The sequence below is a fragment of the Xenopus laevis genome, chromosome 2L, assembly GCF_017654675.1.
Source record: "Xenopus laevis strain J_2021 chromosome 2L, Xenopus_laevis_v10.1, whole genome shotgun sequence".
Taxonomy (NCBI): Eukaryota; Metazoa; Chordata; class Amphibia; order Anura; family Pipidae; genus Xenopus; species Xenopus laevis.
The window spans coordinates 117139817-117154688 of record NC_054373.1 but is presented as its reverse complement, the minus strand read 5'-3'; the positions used below and the strand labels follow the sequence as shown (position 1 = coordinate 117154688).

The following is a 14872-nucleotide window of genomic DNA, read 5'->3' as shown; positions in this document are numbered from 1 at the left end:
GAATTGAAAATAAGCAACTGCTTTGAGGCCACTGAGAGCAACATCCAAGGGGTTAGTGAGCAACATGAACAGCACTGCTGGGTTTCTCTTTAGTTAATACAATAAATATTTTTTTTTATATCTCTGCATTCTTCAGTTACCCTATTCAGTTTAATTTGATCTTGCACACCTTCTTATGTTTGACTTTATTTGGAGTGGAGGTGCTTGCCATAATTTATAACATACAGTATATGTGTGGGTGTTGCAGCACAGTCTTTAAAGGGTACATCTTAAAAAAACTAAGAGCCCTAATGGTCTTTCAATGCCCTAATATGTCATTCAATGCATTTTCTGTGCACCTTGTATTCTTGTGTGTACTGCTGTCATTAATATTTCGCATGAGTGGACAGGGTAGAGGTGCGGGCTGCTTGTGCTTTTCTAAGTGACTCTCCCTCTGTCATTTTGGGGCGGCACTCCAAACACCCCAATTCTTCCATTGACTTTGACAGGGAAGATTTTTAAACTGCTAACACTCTTACAGCTTTGAGGCTACACGTTCATGACTGCCCTGGCCTATACACTAGATGAGCTATTGAATAAGCACTTGCAAGATAAGAGTGTAAGCTGACTCCTGAAGTGTGTTGTACAAGAGGTGCAGCCACCTGGAGAGCTCTGGTGTTATAGGGAGAGCATTTGCTGAGCTCTGCATGACACATGCAAGGTTAGCAGTTGGGCTATAGGCCATAAATGTGAGAATATTTAATTAAATGTTTTGAGCGTGGGTATATGAAAGTGTTTCCTCATAGGCCATGCAGAGTTAAAATAGAGATAATGTCATTTAATTTATTGTGTGCTACCACCATTAATGTGGGTATGATACCTTCTTATTATAACATGGGGTTGGGTTAGAGAAAGGAGAGTGGTTAACACTGGCTTCCATTATCTGCCTTACATGATAAAGGGTAAAAAAAATTCTAGCCCTCAGTACCACAGACGTTGGACAGCACTGGTTTATAGTATCTCAGTAGAGATCAGGTAGCTCATTCACAATATTCCATAATTTTTAGCCCACTGGGAAATAGACTTATTCCATAAAATAGACTAGGCCCTATTGGATTATAGTATCCCAGTAGAGCAGAACAGGGATTCTATTCACAGCAAATCATAATGTGCAGCCCACTAAGGAATATACTCTTTGTATAAAAGACACTAGATCCTTGAGGATATTAGTTTCTCACCAGATCAGACCAGCGAGCCTGTTCAATGCGTCCCATGGTGTTTAGCCCACTGTGAAATAGACTCTTGCCATAAAATACACTAGATTCTAGTTCATTACAGGATACCAGTAGAGCAGAACAGGGAGTCCGTTCACACTATACCATAATGTGTATCCAACTAGGAAATAGACCCTTTGTATAAACTACACTAAACCCTAGTGGATTATAGTATCCTAGTAGAACATAGGAGTGTATAGGCCACTGGGATATAGACTCTGTATAAAATACACTAGATCCTAGTGTTATCTATTATCACTGTAGTGTAGAACAATGGAATATGTTGGCAGCTAAACTCTTTGTATGAAATACATTAGTTCCTTGGTGAATTATAGTATACCAGTAGAGCAGAACATGGAGGCCGTTCACACGATCTCGTGTATCCAACTACAAGTAGGAAATAGATCCTTTATATAAACTACTCTAGACCCTAGTGGCTTATAATATCCCAGTAGAGCATAGGAGTATGTAGGCCACTAGGAAATAGACTCTGTATAAAATACACTAGATAGAGTCTAGCGGATTATATCCCAGTAGAGCAGAACAAGGAGTCCATCCACACTATCCCATAATATGTATCCAACTAGGAAATAGACTCTTTGTATAAAAGTGTCATATAGCATCTCTGTAGACTTTGTAGAGCAATGAAGTATGAAGCCACTAGGAAATATACTCTTTCTATACAATACTATAGATCCTAGTGGCTGACAGTATCCAATAAGAACCAAATTCTAATATATAGAGTAAAAGAGAGAGGAAACATTCAAATATTTAGTATTTTTTAGTGTTGAAATTACAAGTGTAAATACAAATTTGCTTTTACCGGTATTCATTTTCTACATTTAAAACTTTATGTAGTTTTGAACTATAAAAAATAATAGCTGTACACAGACTAGTTGAAATGCTTTATTTTACTAGGTGCCAGCATTTTAAACCTGGATAACACCAACTATGATTTAAATTACGCATTGAAAATTAGCTAAATCATACCCTCCAGTCATTTCAAGCCCTGAAAGCAAGTAGGATCTATCGCGTGCACGTGTGTGTGTGTGTGTGCGTGTGTATTTTTTTTTTATCTAGTTGCTTTGACTATTCATTTTCCAACTAGAATATAGTCTAACTATTTAAAAAGGTCTATTTCTTTATATGTAAAGATACACTACCGACTAGTAACAAGATATATCTAACCATATTGTCTAGTTTATTTTACTGTTCCCACTAGAATTTTGACCAACTGAATTAAAAGATCTATTTCCAAATCTGTCAAGTTGCTCTGTTCCATTAGCAACTTGGAACTAGATGCAACCCTGACATCATTCCTGACACCACTGCACAAAGGGAGCTTGGAGAGGTGTCAAAGGGGTTAAATGACCCAATTGCGAAGTTTGGTGCTAGAGTAAAAGTTGGCAATGTCGTTCAGTTGTGCACAGTCTTCGGTGGTATCCATTAAGATTACATCAAATTGAAAGTCAAGGACACATATGAAGTTGTAGCAGTTCATATCTTCCTTTAACAATGAATGCCTGATATTTAATGCTGTGCTTAAACCCTTTGTTGAAAGATTACACAGGCCTATACATAATCCATATAAGCATAGTGAGTACATTTTTTAATTATCCAATCTTGTGTTCATAGAAGTATTCATATGGCACTTTCAACTGCAAGCCTTTGTTAATGGTCAGATTCTTGTTGGTGGCCAGGGTTCAATATCAGTCAAAAGGCACTTTTGATTACGCTCCACTTGGGAATGTACAAAATGTCAGGCTTTTTTACATGGAGGTCTGCCTATGGCTACTATAGGTGTGCTCTTTGAACAGTGTTTTGAACACTCATAGGTTAATAGCACTCTAGACCATTCCAAACATTTTGTCACCTGAGTGATTATTAAGCACCACGGACAGGGAACAAAATGTTCAAAATTGATTCACATTCACTTGTATGACAATTACCTGCATGCGTGGATGCAGTCGCTTACTAAACAATTATGACTTCCCCAACTCTGACAAGCGAGTGCACTTTGCAGGCGATTCTATACAGGTATGAGAGTAATTGTGAGGACTGCACTTTAACTTAGCAAAACACTCAGATATCACAAACAGTCCCCCCCCCGCCATAGCAGTAGTGCTCAGTTAAACAAGGTTGTTTTCAGTCAATCTGAGAATAACAAACTGCTCAGTACAAATCTCGTAAGAAAGCAAGCAAAACAAAGTTAAAATTGAAATAAATATTATTTTAGCTTTTATTAATATTATTTGACATGTGGAAAGAAAAACAAAAGCAGATAATTAAATGCTTGCTTGCTGCAGATCGTAAAATCTACTGCACCGATTTTCATATATCTGACTGCCAGCGCTGTAGAATCTATGCCTCTGGTTTCCTCTATGACAGAAGGAAAAAAAAAACTGGTGCCGAAAAGGTGTCCATTTTTGTAATATTTAAACTTACACAGGGTGTGTCACTGAGCACTATTGCAATTGAGATTCATTTTCGAATGTTTTTTCATTAGTTTATAGCATTTTTGGAATGCAAATACTAGGCTGAGGGTTACATGAATACAGAAGCACATAGAAAGTGCCTGGACACTTACGGTTTCTGACACTTTGGGTCTTCACAGAAGCTGTTGAGCTGAAAGTCTGCTATTAATGTAAATTCAAAAGAGCTTAAAATAAGTTTACAGAAATTCATTTTTTGGGATAGGACGGCCTTAAAAGGCACACTTAACACATTTTTCTCTTGCCACTTGCACTTAATACAGTAGAATATATATTATGAAACAATGTTAATGTTTTTCTAATACAAGAACGACCCCCTCATAGTTGTGAATACTTCCAACTTCCCGTGCCATAAATAATGCCAAGCCATGCCCCAAATTATGCCACAGCATGCTTCGATAGTTTATCCATGCATTCTTTGTATTCTCCAAGGATTTTCTAAGATTTCATGGGGTACGCAGAAGTCTGAGTCCTCTGTCTGGGCTATCAGTTTCTAACAGTTTCAAATACAGTACAAATCAATTGAACTATGTATTAAACAAGTAAAATTATATAGTATCTTTTTTCACAGAAAAAAAAGGATAAAGTAAATCGTGGGGAAAAAAAAAAAAAAAAAAAAAAAAAAGACCTTGTAGTTTACCTTAATGAAAAGGCAGATCAAGTACAGATACCATACAATAAAAATACACAAGCAGAACAAAAAAGAAATTCATGGTAAACAATGTTTTGGATTGCCACAGGAAGGATTGGAGCAGTTGCTGATCGGGACATTAACTGCTTTTTTAGCAATCCAAAACACCTGTGTGCCATAACTCTTAGTGTTCTGAATGGCAAATTTCCATGCTTATTAGCAGTGAATAATCATTTATATATAAAGGGAACCATCTGCAGGACCGACATATCCCACAATGATTAAGAAGACATCAATAAGAGTCCAGATTCCTAGGCCGCCAAAACTGAAGAGCTTTCCAAGTCCTTCTCTCCACTGTCCTAGATAAAAACGATCTGCCCCGAAGCCACCAAGAGTAATGCTAAAATAATTACAATGTTTTTATTAGACACAGTTACTTTGTAACTTTACAAAATATAATGTAGAAATGTAACACAGGACAAGCAGAATTTGTTTAAGGAAAAAAAGATTCAAATTATGGTTGGGGTTTATCATCCATGTTTCCAAATCCGTATTGAAAGTTGCTCGTAAATACAATTACCTACACTGCTTTTTACACAGCATTCCACCTTGTAAAGTAGAGTGCTAAATGGTCAATAGGGGACTATATAGACTTGCCAGACTTAAATGATAAAGTTGGTAAAACAGCATAAGAAATTAAATGTTTACACAATTTTGAAAACTACACTGCTCTCCAACCAAGTTTAACAGACTTACAGAGCTTTCTTCCCATACACTTTGCCAGGCCTACTAAAGTGCATTATTTTGTTGTGAACTTTGATTTAATTGATTTTATGCCAAATTGGTTGTAAAAATTGGTATGATTACTATGTCCACAGGACATTATCCCTCTGCCCAACTGTGTTTATACATATGTAGAAAAGCAGTCAATCATTTCTCTCAAATGGAAGCTAAACCTTTCAAACTGGGTATATTTTCCCAATAGACAAGGATTAACTTTGTCACAATTAGGCAGGTCACGCAACTTGTATTTTCTGGGCTCTTAGTGTATATTGTATAGAAAACATTTTTATGTTCAATAGTTTTTATATAAAAGATATACAAAGGAATAGAGGAAAATGGAAAATACATTTTACAATACAATTCTGGCTACAGATTGCACCTCTTGTTCTCAGATGGCAGTTTTGTCATGAACAAGGGCTGCCAAAAAGCCAATACCAAATAACAGATTTATTAATTTTTTTCATGATGAACATCCTAAAAATTAAAATTTGATTTTCTGAATCATGTAACCTAATTCTATTTTTTACGAACATGTTAAAAAAGTTCACTAAAATTAACAATACCTTAAAGCTAGCGCAGTCGACCACTTGTATCCTCCTGTCCAATTGCAATAAAGCATCTTTGGAAACGTCCGATTACCTAAAAAGGGGGGGGGGGAAGGTACATTTTTAAAAAAAAAAAAAAAAAATTGGGTTTTTGGTACATTTATGAGCGCACCTACATGCTCTTCTTTCACTGTATTTTTTAGACTTAATTGTAACATCCAGATCAAAATAAAAAGGTAAAATCAAATTTAGAATACATTATATACATAGTGAATAAAGTACCCCCTCTTGTAAAATATAACGATATTATTAGTTACCGAGGAGTTTTATGACCATATAAAAACCATATAATGACCATATTATTATAATACACAAATTTTAGTGAGTCATCTGACATCACTACTCACCGTTTATATCTGATGACATCACTACTCACCGTTTATAAGGATATAATTTACAGGATATTCATGGCTTTTGTGTATTATAAATATATAATGGATAATAATCTTCTCCTCTACTGTAAATTAGTAGTTTTGAGGCCATATAAATGACACAATACTGCAGGCCCTTTTACATCAGGGATATCTAAACTATGTCCCTGCAATTTTTAAATTAGAACCCCCAGTAATTTACATGATTTCTGAAGTTGTTAAATGTAAACACAGAATTGTGGAGAGATCTGCAATTCATACCTAAGCAATGAACATGATCCAGTACTGTACAATTAGTGTTGTAGCGTTGCCTGGGGCAGGAGACGGTCTTGCAGCTACTGGAAAGGTTACACACATAATCTGAAGGGGGAAGCTGCCAGCAAAACTGACAAGTCATGCTAATGGTAAAATATTCCAGGCGTTGGCTGTTTTCATCCTGTGTATAAAAATAAACATCTTGGGCATAAATCAAACATATAATATTCTACTAAAATATATAGGTACATTATAAATAATAACAGATTAGTGCTATACCATGATTGAAAAAGTAACATTTAAGAAGAGGGGGAGGTAAATATGTCCCCTTCAAAGGACAATCATTCATTTAATGTTGTTGGCTTAATGTGCAGAGCTGCAGAATCACTTATCAAAGACAACCATCATGTAGCTTCATTTATAAACCTTTATTGTGTGGTTTCAGACACTTTTGATGTTGGTCATAGACTGATGTAAGGGAATAACTGGCTCTGATGAACTATTCTAGACAAAAGAATGTCTGTATTTGTGGCACACGTGAGTAGGTCCCAATAAGAGATTTGCCATCTTCAACCTATCACAAGCATCATTACTATCTGAACAAGACCATGATTAACTAATTGATTAGAGCACTGCAAACAGACTCCCGAAGTGTAACTTGGCTCCATCATCAGCCAATAAAACCACAACTGGAAGTCAGCACCACTCTGGATCTCTTTTATAACTGGTGTACTTCCCACTGTATTCACTCAATCAGCAGCCAATAAAAAAGTCATACGGAGAATCCTTTATGATAGGAATTGACAGAATTTTACAGAACCAGAAGTTGCCTTCTTGAACATAGAATAGGGGTCGCCTCCCTGCAAACTATGGAATACCCAGGCCTTATCCCTACAAAAAAAACAACACAAACAAAACAAGACTTGCCATAGTGTATACAGCTTTATACAATGATATATGTTTTGCATTCCTTTTTCCTCTCCTGCTCCTCCAATAATTCCTTTTGTCCCATCCAGAACAGAGAAAACAAAGCAGTGAGAAGCTTACCAGCCCAAGTAGCACACATATGAAATCAGATACATCACAACTTTCTAACACACATAAAAAGTGATCAATCCTTTACACTGAAATACCGCATCCGAGTGTGACTCTACAAGATGCCTCAATGCAAATGATCTACACAATCATAGTAAAAAAATAATCAGGGCCCACAGTATTGTCTCCTCAAAAAAACAAACCACACTTCCCACACCAATACTATACCCTCTACAAAGAGGCGGTTGAGTCTTTATCTAGAACAACAAACTAGCAGCCTTTAACAATAGGTAATAGGTTTACCTATTAATATGTCATGAATGTGTGAATTGTGTCATTTAAAATGCCATTTAATAACCGAACTTGCACTAGTCTATACTTTTATATGAATTGTTCTTGCTTTGCTGAATAGGATGCACAGGTTCCCTGTATTTTACACCTGCCTTGAGCAGAAGGAACTTAAATAATGCTCTGCAAGAATACAAAAAAAACCAGAGCTCTAAGGTGAAGTGTTCTTCCTTCTTATCTAATACCATGACGTATAAACATAAGAACAAATATACATGAACATGCACAATTTAACGGTCTCTAGGAATTGTGTCAATTATTTTATTGCGACTGATATACTGTAACAAAATGGAAATGACTTACAAAACAGACAACGCCATTTTTAGCAGTACAGTTAAATGTCACAGGCTTTCCATAAATGCAGGAGTAGTTTGTAGCGCAGGTCATACAATCTGAAGGCAGTCTGCTGCATTGTCCATTGCTTGGGCATTTTTCCATATAATCTGGCATCTTTGTGGCTTGAAAAAGAAACTCGTTAAATGTTATTGACAAATTAATCTATACAGTAGAAAGGGTATTATGCAAAGACATTTGCTTCTATTTATGTTATGCTGAAATGACCAAAATGTATTCAGAGCCATAATAAATTCTTAAATATTACTAAATAAAATATGTCTCACTGAACTTTTGTTCACCAAAAAATAAAGATAACAACTGTGAGTAACCTGCTCTAGAGAATTATAAATGCAAGCAAAAAATATTTTTTTTTTCCCCAATGTGAATGTCTTTCTATCAGCAGCTTAGACCATCATACCAAATAACCTAAATTATTCTAGCGTTATAGATTTTTTTAATGGACTAAGACATCAGGAAAGAATGTATTGGCATAATTTAAATATAATTAAAGAAATGCCCTGTACTCACACCAGTCTATGCCCTGCCCAGCAGTAGCTCTTTGCCTAGACTGGTGTCTGAAATAGAAGCAGGACTTTCCCTCTTCTTAGAAATTGAGTTGGAGAGGATTTCTGCTGGGTCAAGTGAGCTGTAGTCTAAACCGATAAAAGGTGCCGACAAACCGAGTCTGCAGCTTACTGGCCCGTGTGTGGGGCCTTCTGACGGACTTCCCCGATCGATATCTGGCTGAAAGTTGGCCAGATGTCGATCGGGCAGGGTAAACAATCCCGTTGGATTGCAGCCGCATCTTTTGTTGATGCGGTCCCGCGATCCGATCGCCCGTATTGGCTGCATTGTCATCTAATCGTTGGGCCCTAAGGCCCACGATCCGATCAACCCGATATCGCCCACCTCAATGTGACATCGCCAAATAAGCGGATCTCTCTGTGTATGATCACCTCTTCTTTGGAGATCCTTTTTTTTTTTTTAATTCATATTTTATGAACTTTTTCAAGAATCAAGTGAAACCAAATATTTCTTAAGATTTTTGTAGTTCATGATCTCCACCGAGTGGCAAGTATACAATTGCAGACTACAATGGAGATTTAAAATACACAGTTTAACTAATATTTACCTGGTGCTTTGGTACTTGTTGCAGTTGTAGAAGATGGAAAACTGTCTTTTAGGGGTTGAGCTACTGGCTGGGAGTACTCAAAACTCAGGGAACCTGTAACAGACATTTTAAAAATGTTATTTAAAACAAAAGGTTTAACAGCATAAAACTCCAAAAAGAATTAGGCTAGATTATGTTGTGGGCTTCTGTACCAGCCCAAGGCTTGCACAACCCTATAGCAGTGAAGACTAGTGACTGAAAGATGCCCCTGATATCTCACAATCTTAATTTCTGCACTTAAGAACCACAGTACTCACAGTATACTATATATAGTATATCTACAGTATATAGAGCATACCGCCTTTTCAACATGAGTGCAAAAAAATAGATCTTGTGCTGAACAGTATAGTTTTAATCACAATAATGATTTCTTTTGGATATTTCATGCACTAAACAGGGATATAAAAGCTACTATGAGAAGTCTGTGCACTGGTAATCTATTTTTTTACTTAACAAAGACAACACATGGAGTAGCTTACATTTCCAAATAGAAAGCTACAATAGGCAAAAAGTATGTTCAGCACTGAACTATTTATTGAGCGCATGTGAAAAGGGGTATACTGCCCCTTGAATAATGAGAGTAAAAGAGATAACGGGGTTAATTTGAGGAACTTCAACAAGGTGTTATACTAACAAAATGTTTAAACACATGACATCTTAGCCTCTCATGTAAAAAAAATTAAATAAGGACAATTATGATGATGGTATGTTTAAATTATACATAAATGAACATCAGCTAACTGGAATGGGTCATTTACAGAATAATAATTGAGTACCATGCAGTAATCAAACATAAATGAAGTGCCTTTGCTTCTTCTTTACTTTTTCTTTATTCCCCTTTCCCTACCCTTCCCATACTAATATCCCTCCCTCCCTTAAACGGTATACCAGGAAAGGTTTAAAGAAACATGTGCAAATCAAGAATATATACGGTTTTGTCCTGTTTATTCCTGTCAAAAACAATAAAGAATATTTGGAATTCAATTATACATAAATATTCATTGATTATATTTAGATAAATTATTAATTTAAAATTGGTTTGGTGATAGCTGCTCTTTTATGGACCAGTAATGCCATAAATGTAACATATTTTTTTTCTGTATTTAAGGTTTGCATTAAATCAGCATCTTCCTACAAATAAAATATTTTGTGCCAAAATTATCTCATGCTTTATAAGAAAAGCATATTTCTATAGTTCTGTAAAGAGACATGAATGACTTTTGACCCCTACGGAGCCATTAAACTCTACAGAGCTTATCTGTTATTCACTATGTAAAAGTGTTTGCTGTTTAAACTTAAATGGCTGCCCCATGTCCACAAAGCAGCATATTTATAGAAACCATCTTGAAGCCTCTGAAGCAAGCACACAGTTTGTATCACTGAAGTTTAACAGTACATTATATTTAAAGGGACAGTATACACCTTTACAAAACTTTTTCTTTATCAAGAGCAAAATAAATAGAACTTATGCTGGGAATACATTCTGCCAAATCTTTGAATATGAAAAAATGAATATTTCTTAGTTATGTTATTTATTATAGCAAAACAAAGCATTTTATCAGAGTTTACCATTAATTGGCATAGATTTGTATCCCTTGATCCTCTGCTGTGACTATTTGTCGTACAGAGAAGTAAGTACATAATGTAGGGAAATGATGAATGAACTGGTAATCTAATTATTTACCTTACAAGAACCAAACATAGATTTATATAGACAAAAAGAATGTTCATCACAGGCCCTATTCACTTAACTCATTTGTTTGCTCCTGTAAAGTAAGACAAGCCCCCCTTCTCCTTTTTCATTGTTAACCAACCTTTCCCCTCGCCAACAGCATAGCCCCCACAGAGTAGGCTTTATTTTCACAACAAGGGCAAAAAATCCCTGCCCTGTACAAGTAGAGTTGAGCAATGTCACATGTGAACATGGTCCTGGATTCCTAGCTCCTGCTTGACAGTCAACACCAGGGAGAAAGAAACCATAACTTAGATATAAATGTTACAAATATGCGGTCAACCCTGCTGGTCACCTCTGGATTTACAGAGCCGGTACAGGGATCCTCTGGGTTTTGCACTGTAGGAACCAGGGGCGTAACAACAGAGGAGGCAGACCCTGCGGCTGCAGCTGGGCCCAGGATGTATAGGGGTCCAATGACGCCCCAATTCCCATACAATTTCAATAAATATTGGTATCTCTAGACATTTTGGGGGCCTGAAAAAGTATTTGCTGTGGGGGAAGGGCCCAGTAATATCGAATTACACCACTGTTATGAACTATGTAGCATTTTTGGTGTTACAACGAGAACGTGGTAAAGGTATAGTTTTAATCGGAGGAAACATTCTTTTGTGTTGTTGAATTCAACTTGTCAAACCAATACAGAAAACACATTCAATCTGTATAGCATAGTTTACTAAACAAAAAGTTTAGTATTTCATTAAGGATCACCTTGATAGCGTCGTTCATTAATCTGTACTCCAAGCACGTCTCCTACGACTATTCATATTCAAATACTGGCTCTACTACAAATGACAGACTTCACCCCCACCCACCACTGGTAACACCCCTATTTTGTTATGGACCTTTCCACTATAGATGGATACAAGTGCCACAGAACGAGTATATATAGACGCATTGCCTAGGAGGCAACCAGTGCATACACTTAGAATGAGCGTTCTTTATAAGGGAAAACAAAACAATATTTACCAGAGTCACAGAAAGGGGCTGGCGAACAGAAATAAATAACTCACCGCGGCCGGAGAACACATGCATCTGCGTGACAAATAACAAAACCCAGGACACTCTTTTCAAAGCCATCATCGGAGTCATCTTGCTTCCTAGTCTGACAAGCTGTAGCAGCTCCGACAAACAAGCATCTGTAGTCTCGCGTTACCACATAAAGCGTTCCAAGCCTCTGCCTGGCAGCCAACGCTGTACAACTAGTAATCATTGGGTAAGCGGCTAGGAAAGGACCTGACGTCACGGCCATGTGATCCTACCATGTGACCGCTCCACTGCGGCTTACCTATTCGTGAGAGGCAAATTTAAATATGGGAAAGTGGTAATGGGTTCTAGTGGCGGGCTGTGGACTCTTGAGAGGACCTGCAACTAAATCCCCAGGGTTGCCAACTTGTATTGTAGGTTTAGTACAGGTTGTAACCTCTACTCATGTTTTGGGGCAGTTCGTTGTGTTGCTGGATGATTGAAGGGATGATCCATAGCTCCCAACATTTTGGAAGTAAAAAGAGGGACAACATTTTTTTTTTCCGCACGTAGCGCAGCAATTTTTTGACCACATCCCTTTCTGTGGCCACACCCCCTAATTACCATGTTCGTTTTACAAAATTTGGCAGGTTATGAAAGTTTGAAAATATTTCTCCTTATCTAAACTGTGTTTTTGTGTCTCAAAATTGTTACAAAGTATCTTATTTGCACCTGTTAGCTGTTCTGGGCTCTCTGCTAAAAGCCAATTAAGTGAGAAACTTTGATTCTTTTTCTGGCTGTTCAGTGCAGAGAAAAGAGGGACTTTCCAGTACAAATGAGGGACTGCGGGTTGAGCTGTCAAAAGAGGGACTGTCCCTCCTAAAAAGGGACAGTTGGGAGGTATGGGGATCACTTCCTCTGAATTTCTGTGGGGTGAGGGGGGATCACAGTGAATTCATGTCAGCTAGACTGTATTCAATATTTAGACACCCAAATGCAGCTACAAGATTGTTGTTGGAGCTGGGCTATTTTTTTTTTTTTTACCATTACTCTCGCACAATTACGGTGCAACAATGGCAAAATAAAAATGAAAGGCAAGACATACTGACACAGCTAGAATAATATTATATTCAACAACCATAAACAGCTTTGCTTTTCTGCCATGCACTGAAAGTCTCCCTTAATGGAGAATAATGTAATGGACAACTTGGGAACAATAAATGGTATAGAAACTGTTGCCTTGGTGTTTCATGAGCTGACGGAAAATGTGGAGTCAAGTAATAGAACATGGGATAACGATCATGAGAGGGACTTCTATTTAAGGAGAGGATCATTGCCCCTAAACCAGTAACACCAAGTTATCTTAACACTTAATTCCCCCCAAACTTCTATATAAGTCAGGTTTACTCTCCCCTTTGGTTTTCTTTTTAAATCTTGAGCTTCAATGTGACTTCCAAAGTGCTTCATAACAGAATGTGAAAAGGTGACGGCCGCTTGAATTCCTCTGTGTGCTGAACCAGAAGTCCGCTTCACATGGATCACCTAAAGCACCTAAGCTTTTTTTTTTTTTAACCATCTGCAGTTCAAATGTCTGTTTCTTTTCCTTCAGACAGCTTTGGGGGTAATATTGTCAGCATATATATTAAAGGAACAGTTCAGTGTAAAATTAAAACACTGGGTAAAGAGATAGACTGTGCAAAATAAAAAAATGTTTTCAACATAGTTAGTCAAAAATGTAATGTATAAAGGCTGGAGTGATTGGATGTCGAACAGAATAGAACAGAACCCAACTTCCTGCTTTTCAGCTCTCCATTTCTGAGTTAAGGTGGCCAAACACGGCCAGACTAAAGATGCTGATATGGGTCCTTTAGACCGATTCGGCATCTTATCTGCCCAATGGGTCCCCCCAATCGATATCAGGCCAAAAATCGGGCAGATATAGATCGAGCAAGTTTGATTTTTTTTTTCTTTGATCAAGGATCGCATCGGCTAGTTGATGCGGTCCTGTGACCTGTTGGCGCCCATTCAAAGCATTGTAATCTGCTCATTCGGCCCCAGGGCCGAATGTTAGGATAAACCTGATATCGCCCAGCCGTTAGTGGGCATATCGGGTTAAGATTCACTCGTTTTGCAACCTCTAATAGTGTATGGCCACCTTTAGTCCTATGTAGTGCAGGAATATGTGGAAGTGCCACAATTGGATCAAACTTTTTGTTTTATATGTGACATTTGGTACTAAAGTTACACTTCCTATGCTAAATGCAGAACCCCATGTACCCCCTCAGTGGGGGCCCCCGTTACTGCCTCAGAGATCTCTGTATGTCTCTATCCATTGCTAAACTACCCAGCTGTCCCCGTGATAACTAGTAGCTGAGCTGTAGTTCAGTTACAGACAGAAATCTAAGCAGGGCCGTTATTAAAGGGATACTGTCGTGGGAAATCTTTTTTTTTTTTCAAAATGAATCACTTAATAGTGCTGCCCCAGCAGAATTCTGCACTGAAATCCATTTTTCAAAAGAGCAAACAAATTTTTTTTATATTCAATTTTGAATTCTGACATGGGGCACATTCTAGAAATCCAATATACTGCAGCACACTGTAATTTATGTAAATATAAAGATGTGCTTTATTGGCTCAAATACAAGCAGACATGTGGCAACGTTTCGGGCCTCGCAGGACCCTTTCTCAAGCCTGTGAAATCACATACTGTTTCGTGTTAAATAGGGTAAAAATGGGTGGGGGAACCTTGAAAAAAGTGGGCGGAAACATTCGTGTTCATTAGTGATCCCTAATTGTATAACAATGGTCACAATAAATATATAATACAATTAAATCCACTTAAAATCACATTTTCAATATATCAAAACCTCATAGTGTCCATATTTGTGATAATG

General features: G+C 37.3%; 1 protein-coding gene across 1 annotated transcript; it reads right to left on the bottom strand.

Moving 5' to 3' along the window:
* Positions 1–3462: 3462 nt before the first annotated feature.
* tm2d3.L (TM2 domain containing 3 L homeolog) lies at positions 3463–12199 on the bottom strand. The gene is made up of 6 exons (XM_018247100.2): positions 12026–12199; positions 9242–9334; positions 8077–8231; positions 6397–6571; positions 5723–5798; positions 3463–4776 (listed from the first exon to the last, which is right to left on the bottom strand). The coding sequence occupies exons 1-6, from the start codon at positions 12102–12104 to the stop codon at positions 4611–4613; spliced, it is 744 nt and encodes a 247-aa protein (XP_018102589.1). The 5' UTR covers positions 12105–12199; the 3' UTR covers positions 3463–4610.
* Between the last annotated feature and the right edge of the window lie 2673 nt (positions 12200–14872).

Coding starts and splice junctions, on each gene's coding strand:
- tm2d3.L (XM_018247100.2), bottom strand. CDS start 12,104: ATGACTCCGATGATGGCTTTGAAAAGAGTGTCCTGGGTTTTGTTATTT. Junction 8,232..9,241: donor AACAAGTACCAAAGCACCAG/GTAAATATTAGT, acceptor TTCTTTTTCAAG/CCACAAAGATGCCAGATTAT. Junction 6,572..8,076: donor AAAATGGCGTTGTCTGTTTT/GTAAGTCATTTC, acceptor TTTTATACACAG/GATGAAAACAGCCAACGCCT.